The 13,088-nt window shown below is 38.0% G+C and overlaps 1 protein-coding gene across 3 annotated transcripts in view; it reads right to left on the reverse strand.

Moving 5' to 3' along the window:
- The window catches only part of ARHGAP32 (Rho GTPase activating protein 32), a 128,616-nt gene that overhangs the window by 55,753 nt on the left and 59,775 nt on the right, over positions 1 to 13,088 (reverse strand). For all 3 annotated transcript variants that reach the window (XM_040255662.1, XM_040255663.1, XM_040255660.1), the window contains 3 exons: positions 12,400 to 12,492; positions 11,420 to 11,542; positions 9,765 to 9,842 (listed from right to left, as the gene is read on the reverse strand). In XM_040255662.1, coding sequence (XP_040111596.1) covers positions 9,765 to 9,842; positions 11,420 to 11,542; positions 12,400 to 12,492 — 294 coding nt within the window. The remainder of the gene's footprint in view (positions 1 to 9,764; positions 9,843 to 11,419; positions 11,543 to 12,399; positions 12,493 to 13,088) is intronic.

Below are 13,088 nucleotides of genomic sequence, written 5' to 3' on the forward strand. Positions count from 1 at the left end.
TACTTTGGCCACCTCATGCGAAGAGCTGACTCATTGGAAAAGACTCTGATGCTGGGAGGGATTGGGGGCAGGAGGAGAAGGGGACGACAGAGGATGAGATGGCTGGATGGCATCATGGACTCGATGGACGTGAGTTTGAGTGAACTCCGGGAGTTGGTGATGGACAGGGAGGCCTGGTGTCCTGGGATTCATGGGGTCGCAAAGAGTCAGACACGATTGAGCAACTGAACTGACTGACTGACCTTTTGCCTATATGTATCTAAGTTTCCTCACTATCAAATATCATTCTTTCTATAAAATTCTAATTCATTTCCATTTATATACATTTTCTGCAATTCGTTATAGAGAAAAGATCACTCATTTCCTAGGCTCTGTGATCTATAGCAAATTGCTTAACATCTGTTTCTTAATTCATAAAAATGGGACATCATTAGCTACCTGAATAATCTGTATAAAAGTCCTTGCCTAGTTTCTGAACTCCAATATCTGTCAGCAAATAACAATAGCTTGCCATTATTTCTTCGTAAGACTCAACAAAGCTTAATGATCTTCTTTAAGGAACTGTATCAAATTGGTACATACTGGTTCTGTTAAGGCTGCTAAGTCGCTTCAGTCGTGTCCGACTCTGTGCGACCCCATAGACGGCAGCCCACCAGGCTCCCCTGTCCCTGGGATTCTCCAGGCAAGAACACTGGAGTGGGTTGCCATTTCCTCCTCCAATGCATGAAAGTGAAAAGTGAGAGTGAAATCGCTCAGTCGTGTCCAACTCTTAGCAACCCCATGGACTGTAGCCCACCAGGCTCCTCCATCAGTGGGATTTTCCAGGCAAGAGTACTGGAGTGGGGTGCCTACACCTTCACCTTTTAAATGTCTCAAGGCATTAGGTCCAGGTATATGGGGGAAAAGCTGCTGTGTATTATGCAGAGGTAGGTCCATGGGAGGTTCACCCAACATCTAATTCCCATCCATCCCTGCTCACCTATCTCCCTTTAGTATTAAGTGCAATATTACTAAATGCTAGCTGAACTAAATACTCAGTTTTCCAGATTCCTTGCATTCAGGGTGTAGCCATGGCACATGTGAAAATGTGTCATGATCCTGTCTCTTCCTTCTGCTGTGTACCAGGTTTTGGGAATGGATCAGCAGCAGCAATCATCTGACCCTAAAAAAAGGCCAAGAGAAGCTTAGATAATTCTGCCCAGTTTCATTAAGCTGCTGACTCAACTGCAGCAATGATACTTTTTCTGTTTGCTTTTGTTTCTTGAAGCCAAAAGCACTTCTAACTGTAGCTCTTTTAAGACAGTTAACTGTCTAATTCTGTGTACTTGTGAAAAGCAATAGATTCTATTTTCTTATTATAAAATTTCAACCATAAAAAAAGAAACTGTGTTTCATTGAAAATATACACATAACTAACCCTAAAATTACAGTTAATGAACATTTTAAATTTTCTGCCACTTCACGGATCACAGCCTTGTCATGGCAAAGGGGCTTGTGTAACTCAATGAAGTTATTAACCATGCCATGCAGGGCCATCCAAGAAGGATGGGTCACAGTGAAGATGTCTGACAAAACATAGTGCATCCTTAAGCCAATATTTTACCAAATATAAGTTAATTCTAATAAACTCAAAATGCTCCATGTTAAAAATGACTGGAATTCTAATAATATGATCTATGAACTATATCATTCTGTTTCCTGTATTATTCTTTCTGTAAAAGTAGCATTTTCTAAAGCTCTAATTTAAATGGCTGAGAAAGGTAAGAGGAATTCAGTATATTTGGCAGGAGTCAAGATGAATTTCCACTCTAGGAAGAGGAGGGAAGGAAAAGAAAAGATGAGCATCCAGCATCCACAAGGGTAGAGGAGTAGCTAATAAAAATATAATAACAGGAAAAAAAAGAAAAGAAAAGAAAAAGACAAGGCTGAGGGAGGGGCTTAAAGGAGGCAGCAAGAACCTTCAGTCTGGTAGTTTTCCCCTGTGTGAGTTTGGCATGAAGAAGAAAGAAGAGTATATGGATGTAAGAGACACAGAGGCAGAAGAGATGGAAACTGTCATAGGATTAGACACAAGAAAAGTTAAGACAGATGCTTCTGCAGTTCTTTCCCACTTTTACTGAGGTATAACTGACAAACAAGCTGTGCACATTTAAAATGTACATTTTGATGAGTTGACACCCATAAAACTGTATCCACACTCAAAATTATGAATATATTTATCAACCCCCAGAGTTTCCTTGTAACTCTCTATAATTTCTCCCTCTCCCTAGCAGCCCTTACCCCTGCTCAACAGACAACGAAGTTTCTACCACTACACATCACTCTGCAGTTCCTACACTTTTATATGAATCGAGTCATGCAGAATGTACTCTTTGTTGTTGGTTTTCTTTCATTCAGCGTAATTATTTTGAGGAGCGTCATGTTACTGTATTTATCACTAATTCTTCCTTTCAATTCCTTAGTAATATTCTATTGTGAAAACGCCACCATTTGTTTATTCATTGATCTCTTGCTGATGAGATAAATGGGTTGCTTCCAGCTTGGGGCCATTACGTATATAGTTGTTATGAACTGTCATATGTGAGTTTCTGTATGAAGGCAGACTTTCTGTTATCTTGGATAAACACCTAGGAGCGGAATGGCTGGATCTTGCCATCAGTATATGTTTAAAACACTGACAAACTGTTTTCCAATTGGTTGGAGAATCTTACATTGCCCCCAACTGTGACAGTGTTCCAATTCCTCCATATCCTTGCCGCTCTAATAAGTATATAGCAAGGCCTCATTGTTATTTTAATTGCATTTCTCTAATGATCACTGCAGTCAAACATCTCTTGACAGGTTTATTTGTCACGTATCTTTGTTAATTGTTCCCATATTTGCTATTTTTTTAAAATTGGGTTCTGTTTTCATGTTGAATTTTGAGAGTTCTTCATATGTTGTGGATACAAGTACTTGATCAGATATAATCACTGAAAATATTTTTTCCCAATTTGTAATGCGTCTTTTTATTGTCTTAAAAATAACGCCTTTCAAAGAGCAGCAGTGTTGAATTTTGATAAAATTTATTATTTTATGAATTGTTCTGATAATACATCTAAGAAATCTTTGCTGAATCCAAAGTCACAAAAGTTTCTCCTATGTTTTCTTTTAGAAGCTTTTTAGTTTAAGATTCACATTTTGGGTACATGACCTATTTTGTGTTAATACGTGCAGATGGCACAAGAAATAAATAAAAGGGTTTATGAAGGCATATGGATAAAGCTGAGTGCCGAAGAATTGATGCTTTTGAAGTGTGGTGTTGGAGAAGACTCTTGAGAGTCCCTTGGACTGCAAGGAGATCCAACCAGTCCATCCTAAAGGAGATCAGTCCTGGGTGTTCATTGGAAGGACTGATGCTGAAGCTGAAACTCCAATACTTTGGCCACCTCATGCGAAGAGCTGACTCATTGGAAAAGACTCTGATGCTGGGAGGGGTTGGGGGCAGGAGGAGAAGGGGACAGCAGAGTATGAGATGGCTGGATGGCATCACGGACTCGATGGACGTGAGTTTGAGTGAACTCTGGGAGTTGGTGATGGACAGGGAGGCCTGGCGTGCTGTGATTCATGGGGTCGCAAAGAGTCGGACACAACTGAATGACTGAACTGAACTGATGGATATCCAACTGTCCCAACATCACTTGTAAAACAGATCACGTTTTCTTCACTGAACGAACATCGAACCTCTGTTGAAAACAAGCATCCATGAATGTGTAGGTCTACTTCTAACTCTGTTCTGTCCTGTGGATTTACTTGTCCATCTCTCCCCTAATGCCATACTCTCCTGTTACTGCAGTTTTACAGTTAAGTCTTCAAATCAATTAGTGTTAGTTCTCCAACTTTGCTCTTCTTTTTCAAATTTGTTTTGGCTGTTCTTTTCTAGGTCCTTTGTATTTCCATATGAATTGTTAAATCTGTGTATTGATTTCTACAAAAAATCTGCTGGGATTTTGACTGGGATCAATTTGAGAAGAGAGGACATTTTAACAATATAAAGACTTCCAACCTATACACAGGGTGTATATCTCTCGTTTTTTAAATATTCTTTATCTCAGAAATGCTTTGTAGTTTTCAGTACACAGATCTTTTGTATCTTTCTTCTGATATAGTAGCTCATAGTTTTGATGCTATACAAGTTAAGTTTTATTCTATTTTGTGATTGAGGTTAATGCTACTGGTCTGCACATTACATTTGAAGTAACAAGACTTCCATGAAGTTGTCCCTAGTATACACAACTGTGTATTTCAAGTATGCAACTCACTTTTATTTCTTTTATATTATATATGAAAAATTATATTGACTTTTTTGCAATTGTGTTTGTATTTTGTTATGTCATTTGTAAATTTCATTTCTGAATTCTAAGGAAGGATTTTAGAAATTATTTATCATAACAAATGGGTGTAGGGTTTGATAATGCCAAGAACTACTTCTATAAGCCATTTTTTCAATAATTTCCATGAAACTGAATGTTTAAGAGTCATTTGGTAGGACATATTCTGATGTTATAAATTAACAAAAGACTGTCTAGAAACTAGTTTCTCTTTAAACGTTAATGGCAGCTGCTAACGGCACTAGTAAGAAAAATAAAGACAGCAATAAGAAATAAAATAATTTCAGAAAATTTACGTTATGTTTTGTGATCTAAGGGGGAGAAATACAAAATTGGGACTCACCAAGCTCATGTTCTGGCTATATCACTGACTTACTGTCTTTGTGAATCAAATCCATCTTTCTAAATTCCTTTGATTTCTTTAATTATAAGGTGACAGTTTAGGACCAGGTGATCCTCTGCCGTTTTTTTCTACTTTAGAAATCTATGATTCACACATGTAGACAAGCAGAGGCCACTACTGGTTCACCGCAATAGTACTCTAATCTGTTCTTTGCCCAGAATACCTAAGTTTCTACCTAAGGTCTGACACTAAACAGCGAAATAGTAACAGAGCAGTAGTTTAGTCCTCTTTCGCTTTAGTTTCTTTGTCAGTAAGAGAGGTAATAAAAGTACCTTCTTTGTAGTGTGAGAATTAAAGGTTAACAGGAAGCACACAGAAGAGGACCAAGAAGTGTTACAAGGCCTTGGATTTGTAGCACCACACTCTGACTCCCCCTTCCCTTAAAATCCTGTAAACACTACAGATGAAAAATTATGTAATTTCCCTATTACTTAACTGGAAAGGAAATACTCTGCTCTACTTAATTTTGAGTGATGAAAAGTTGAAGCTTTGAATTCCGCACATAAAATGATGGTCTTCATATAAATAAGTGGGTGAACAGTCTTCCTCTATTAAGCTACTTACTGCAAGAGCCAAGATTTCCAAACATCTTCCCTGTGGGATAAAGAAGGCTTTTCTGAAAGTAAGCTTTCTGGAACCACGTTAAACTCCTGAGGTAAGGGGATGCTTATTGCTGAAGAGCTGCTTGTCTGCCGTTCGGGCATGGAAACCCTCACATGACAGGCTGGGGTAACTAGAAAAACAAATCCAGTGACCCTTGACCATCTTGCGGAGAACCGAGAGAACGTGACTGAATCAGATTCTGTCACCCTCAAAGTGGTGTTTTACCCATTAGACTGATTGCATCCCAAATATGTCTTAGAAGGTTTTCTGGGGGAAAGGAGAACACTCACTAAGCAGTGTTTTAATTCTTTCTTTATCCGCACAGGATAAACACAGGGAGGCTGAGTCAGTGGTTCTCACATTTTATACTCAATAATCATCTGAGGAACCTGATGAAATTCAGATTTCTGTCCTCCGTCTGCAGAGGTCAGTTGTATACGGTTCTAACATGTTTCTCGGGTCACTCTGATACTTGTGGCTCTCAGATAAAATTCTGAGAAACATGGGCACTAAACAAATAATCCTCAGACATTAACACTTTGCATTTGTGATATGCCTGTTATGTAAGGGAAAAAAAAGACCTTCCAGGCACCTCACCTCACATTTCCAACCACAGTCCACAAACAGACACAAAAAGGCCATGTATTTTTAACAAGAAAGAAAAAGCAAAGAGGGTTTTTTTTTTTCCCTTTCTGAAATATACACTATATGATGAAACTCCTCAGAAAACAAAGGTAAAAGGCTCAATATACTCTTTAGAAGACAAGTAAAAGATTTCAGAATTTCAAATTACTATAGTTAATATAATTTCACACTTCCTCCTCCTAGAAGTTTAAGAAAAGAAACACAGTCACAGTATAATTTAGAAACATGGATGAACTAATCCTTCTGTTCCCACAGCTAAATTATGTTCTAGGCTAAAACAATATAAAGACTAGAACTTGGCAAAATGTTGACCTTTATCAACCACCAGCTGATTGGCAGACTTTAGCTACAGCTCAGAGTAAGCACTGCTTCCAGCAGAGTGGTCTAAGGAACACCAGGGCCAGAATCACAAGGATAAGAATGTATCTTAATCCTATTCCACAACCACTGAGACAGAACCTGGGGGTTTATGTCACAGGATTTTACGTTTTGACATGTTCCCTACGCAACACATCATAAGCTCACCAAGAAAAGTTTGAGAATCAGAGGTGAAGAGAGAGTAGAAGGAGTTATTAGTAACAGAGAAATGAAGAGAGCATTACAACATCTTTATCTGTATCAGTAAATGCCATTCCTTGGACTGACTTTATTTGCAAATTCAGACAACAATGCAATAAATATCATCACACGCCTATTAGAATGATTGAAAAAAAAAAAACCAACTGAGAACCATCAAATGTAGATGAGAATGCAGAGCAGCATCACCACTGTTGCCGGTGGGAAGGCAGAATGGCACAACCACTTTAAAAGACAGTTTGAAAAAAATAAAAAAATAAAAGACAGTTTGGTGGTTTCTTACAAACCTCAGCATGATCTTACCATACAACACAGCAAGTGCACTCCATGGTATTTACCTGAAGGAGCTGAAAACATATCCACACAAAAATATGCATGTGGATATATACAGCAATATTATTCATAAATGCCCCAAACTAGAAGCAACCAAGATGCATTTTAATAAGGGGATAGAAAAACAACATTATAGCACATTCATAACAATGAATGATAAAAAAGGAACATCAAATCATGGAAAGATCTGGAGGAACCTTAAGTGCAGGATGAAAGCCAGTTTGAAAAGGCTCTATATTATACCATATGATTCCAATTATATAATGCTTTGGAAAAGGCAAAACTATGGAGATAATAAATAATCAGCGCCTGTCAGAGATCAGGAGGAGAGAAGATGGATAGGTGAGAGCACAGGAAATTTCAAGCACAGGGAAATCACTTTGTACGAATGATCCATGTCATTATGCATTTGTGAAAACCCAGAGAACTACAGACATCACGAAGAGTGAGTCTTAATGAAAATATGGATTATAGTTAACAATCATGTGTAAATACTGGTTCATTAAATGTGTTTCCATCACTGTGGCGAGGAGGTGACACTAACACTTTGTACTCTTATCCATGTGATTCTGGCCCTGGTGTTCCTCGGACCACTCCTAGAAACGGCGGTTACACTGCGCTGTAGGTGAACTCTGCTCATCAGCCTGTGGTTAATAAAGATCAACATTTTGCCAGTTCCATTCAGTGAATTATAAAACATAAAGCAACATGTTAATAGGGGAAACTATGTGTGTGGGATAGATAGTATATGAAACTTGGTGTATTATCTGGTCAATTATTCTGTACGTTTGTACTAAATGATAAGAATCTATTAATTATTTTGAAAATAGTAATAAAAACTAAAGTCACAAGCCAGCAACTGCACAGCATCAGCTCGCTGGACTCAAGGGAAAGGGTTCCGCACGCCACCGGCATCCTGTCATGTCCCGACAGCTGGCCGGAGACAGCAATACCTGTGACTGAGGGAAAAACAGGGGAGCCCACATCACACATCAGAGACACAGCGAGTAGAGCAGACCCATGGTGGAGACACGGGGCCCCCGTGCTGACAACACACCTCCAGAACACTCTCCTTCAGGGGTCAGAGCAGAACGCCTCAAGGCTGGCCCACAGCCTGGGAAGCAGCAGCCCACATCTCTGCTCCCCTCCACCCTCTCTCCTGAGAGTGGGCAGCTCGAAATGGCCTCGATTCCCAGGAAGACCACTGTCCAAGCTACCCCCGGGCCAATCCCAGCCCCTCGTCTCCTGCTACTGCAGTCCAAAGAAAGCAAGTGACTGGTCTAAGACTGCAAGAGAGGAAGCAACAGCAAGACTGAAACACAACTGGCATTTAAAAGCCAAATTTACTTTTTGATCCTGTTTAGGCCCCTACCATTTATAGCTCACTTCCATGAACATGAAGAATTGATCCCTTAATAAGATAAAGGATCCCTTATCCCTTAATAAAAAGCTGGTTAAGACCAGCTTTCCATTTAGTTTTATATTTAATCAGAAGCAACAATTATTAATAGCAATTAAGAAATCAGCACAGCTAAAGTAGGACTGCAATTATACACGTGAGAAAATTTGTGGGGTAACAAAGATACAAGGTTAATCAATTTGGTGTTAATCAAATTAAATTGTTATGAATGCTTTTATAACAAATTGAGGTGTAAATCAAATCAAATTTTATTTGAATTATTTACATTTAAAAATCAACATTTATTGAATGAGAAATATGCATCAAGTCTGCTCTAACTACTTTACATATTTTATCCTCACACATTTAATCTTCTTGATAATCTTAAGAGATTAACAACAATCCTACAATCCCCGTTTTACAAATGGGGAAACTGAAGTACAGAGAAGTAAAGCAACTTGCTGAAAATAACACAAGATTAAAACCCAAGAGACATAGCACCAGAACCCATGTTCTTAGCCACTATGCTGTCCTGTTTTAAACATATGATTTTTTTTCATAAAATACATGTTATAGAAACCTAATAGTTTTTATATGCATATAAAGCTATATTTATATAATAGCCATTAGCATTTCCAAATGTACAGCATGGGCATTTAATCTACATAGCATTTTAGGAACATTTTTATAAATAGACAACTAAAACCCACAAGTTATACACTAAGGATACAATTTTAAGGCATTTTTAGATGTTGGGAAGATTCCCTGGAGAAGGAAATGGCAATCTACCCCAGTACTATTGGCTGGAAAATCCCATGGACAGAGGAGCCTGGTAGGCTACAGTCCATGGGGTCCCAAAGAGTCAGACACGACTGAGCAACTTCACTTTCACTTTCTAGTGATAGTTTTAAAAGCTAAAAGGAAACTTTTCTACCCTGTGGAAATTAGTGGCAGTCAGTCTAGGAGATGCTGTTGTCAGGTCTCAAATTACTTAGGCATACAAGGAAAAAGAAAGAGACGGCCTTAGATTCTGCTGTTACTCTGCTATTAAACACTGCTTACGTTAACGGTTATAATGCATTAAAAAACACTGATCAAGCTGACTCAAGTCTAGAGGGAAAACATATGTGATTTACGATTTTAAACCACTATGAAAAGTGAGCCAGAGTTACTGGCCCGATAATCTAAAAGGGGTCAGCAGGCAGGTGGCTCTGCTCACACTTCAGCTATTCTACCGTGTGGGACAGAAGAGGAGATCTTCCACAGCAGTAACTAGAAAAGGAAACCCAAGTCTAACGTCTTCTACATTTTTTTTTCTACTGCAGACAAAATTTCTGATAACAAAGTCCACTGTCAGCACACCACTGTAAACAGAAATATTATCGAAAGAGAACACATTCTTTGAATTTTCCACACCGAATTCTTTGTTGCCTACCTGAAATCCATGCTTGCCTCTCCACCATGTGCTTAACACTTTGGGGGGCATGTCAATAACAGAAACAATGTCTCCCACCTAGGAGAAAACATTTTAAGTGAAGTGTTTTTAATCAAATTGTAAAGCAATAGTCTGCCTAGAATTTAAATCTAAACTGTAAAACTTTAAATCTGAACTGTATCTTATTCTCTGGCTCATTATTTCTGGAAAAACATTAATATTTCTTTCTGTAAAGGATTTAATAATCTTAACCATTTGTAAAGGAGAGGTTTACAAAAAGTTAAGCAGCACAAAGACTGTGGTCCAAGTAACATGTGTAGTAACTTCAGAAAGCCTGATTGACAGTGTGAGATTTTCTAACACTAGGCATCATCACAGAGTTAAAATACTGTTACTGCTGCTACTAAAGGTGATCAGATTCACTTATAAAAGGAAATTTTAAATTACCATATTTAGAACAACAACAGTTTCTATTAATACGCTCAGTGAGCTGCTTGCCATGTGCCAGGCACTGGGCTGAGCAATTGACGTATCTTATTTCATTATATAGGAACGCTCTAAGATGTCTACAATTACTGGGTTATTCTTAGTACATGTAAAATTGAACGACAGCTACATTTCTTTCAAAAGGCGGTTCAATATATAACATTCCCACTGAGCAGCTGATTTTGTTCACCCTAAAAGATAAACTAATGAGTTTACACAAACTTTTACAAAATCCTAAGTATAAAAATAGCAAGAATAGTTTTTAATAATATACTTAAACGAAGTTGTATTCTTCATTCAAAATAAGTGATGATCTACGTGATAAACCACTTAGGCACTTTAGAACAATGTTGCTAATGTACACAATATTGCTTCACAAATTTTTGTGGTATATTCATGACTAATTTTTCCAGTCATGAATGTCCTCTTTACAAAACCATATTTGCTAACAAACATGGTATCTTTCAAGATCAAGGACTCTTTGTGTATAGAGCTAAAAATTTAGTTGAGAATGTTTGAATTCTCTACAGTAAAAATGTACACTTTTTTCCTCTTAAATTGAATAACTGCCAGCATCTTCTTTTGATCTCTCATCAGCCAGTATTAACAGAAGAAACTTAAATCCCCTCTTTTTGCATCTGATAGCAAGAAATGTTCATTTCACTTTTCATCTGGTCTTTACCTCAATCTATGAACAATGAGAAAAAAGTATCACTGGGTATTGTTTTTAGGTGCCAAAATAAAGGACAAAGACAAGAGGATCTGGCTTTCAAGAAGCTCACAGAGACAAACACAGGAGAATAACTTTGATTGAATGGAATAAGTGACCTCTCAGAGATAAGCCTTGAGAACAGCTCAGAATGACATTCAGCGCAGGCTCTGGGCAGGGGTTATGGGGGCAGAGCGAGGGGTAGGGAAGAAGTGGGGTATGTATTTCTTGGAGTAGAAGGAAGAAAATCAAGGAGACTTCCTAGAAAAAATGGGGGACATTTAAGCTGAATTTTTAAGAATGAGTATCGTCCTAAAATAAAAATAGATGGCATGCCAGGCTGAAAGACAATAATGGGCAGAAACACCTGGTGCTTTTTGTTAAGTAAATGATTGTGACAAAGATGACGCTAGAAAGGCAGCACAGACTGAGCTAACACAGAGCATCTCTGGTCGCTTACCTCTAAGGTCAATTCATCTGGGGCCCGAGCAGTGTACCTCTTGATAACATGGGCAGCACCAACAGCAGGAGTGTTAATAGAGGATTCTTCATGAACTAGAAGGTGATTTCCCTTGTTATCAATCTAGAACAAAGAAAATGTACTATGAGATGGTTAAAGACATGGGACTTGCAAGTTTCTTGGTGTATCTATGGGACTTGCAAGTTTCTTGGTGTATCTATATAACTCAACTCGATTTAGAGAAACTATAACCCAAAGAATCTTAAAAAAAAGAAAAAAACTACTTACTATATACCAGTCATTGTATTGTACATGTATTATATATATATAATTGAATCGTCACAACTTTAAAAGATACTTATCATCATTATCAATACCTAACAATGAAGATGCTAAAGCTAAAAGAGGTTACATAAATTACAGAAGATTAAATAATTTGTCCCAGATTAAACAGCCAATAATGAAAAAATAAGATCTCAATGCAAGTTGTACTGGCTCTAAGTTCTATATTCTTTCTACTTTTCATCATCTTCCCAATTTTCACTTAGAGAATAAAGTAACTCTACCTATGCAAGTTAAAGAAAAAAATCTAACATACTGACTGGATACTCTATCACTCAAGACATTCTTAAATCAGATCCTTTAAAAGGATTTAATTGTCTCTTGTTTCTAAATGACTATTCATTACAAGTCAATTAAATATATATATACACACACACACCTTGCTAAATGTATAAACATGAATATATTGAACACCAAAACAACAGGTGTCATTCTGATTCATAAAATAATATTAAAACTAGCTTCCTGGATTATCAAAAAAGGTTTGAGATAAAAATATTTAATGTACCATATCTATCTTCCAGAAGACATGAATAAGCCCCACTTATTCAATTCCTGAAACTCAGTAGCTATGAAAATTCACATGGGATTTCTTTCGTAGGTAATTAACTCTAATAAAGAGTGAACTAGATTAATACCTCCATCCAAGTAAGGGCAGGTCCACAGTTGATCTTGTTCCCAGCAATAGCTGAAAGGCGGGACAGGTAAGCCATAAGCATCTGAGTGACCGACTAAAGAAAAAGAGAAGATTCAGTGGTAACAGTTTCTCACTGTTAAAGAAACTGGTGTAAACTGGTTGTTTCTGAGAGAAAAAAATCTGCAGATTTTCAGGCATTTTCATAGCTGCAGAGGTTCTTCACAGAAGCTTCACTGCTCCATGAACTGACACTAAGGGCACTTACATAATTCCCTATCTGTTGCAGGACTTTCACTTTGGCCCCTCATCATCAGGGGTCATATAGCTGCTAATTTGGTTGCCTTTTCTTTCTATTTTTGTACTGAAAATGTAAAATGATAGCACAGACATAATTACTTTCCTTCCCAGCTTCTCCCCACTACTCTGAAACTTTCTCCAAGGCCTGCTGCAGTCTTCGGCCACCCAGCCATGCCAGGACAGTTCATGCGTGATCCTTCACCTCAAGTCAGCTGGTGGTCCAGGCATGGGACCCAACAGGAGCCTAACAGGAGTTGCTGCAGGAATCAGGAACTCCTAACTTCAGCTCCGTCTGGCTGCTATTTTACAAAGACACAAGAACCTGGTACCTGTTGGGAGCGGTCATGTTCTGAGACAGTCTGAGAAAGAAAAACCAACAGACAGACAGAGAAG

The sequence above is a fragment of the Oryx dammah genome, unplaced genomic scaffold (assembly GCF_014754425.2).
Source record: "Oryx dammah isolate SB20612 unplaced genomic scaffold, SCBI_Odam_1.1 HiC_scaffold_15, whole genome shotgun sequence".
NCBI classification, from domain to species: Eukaryota; Metazoa; Chordata; class Mammalia; order Artiodactyla; family Bovidae; genus Oryx; species Oryx dammah.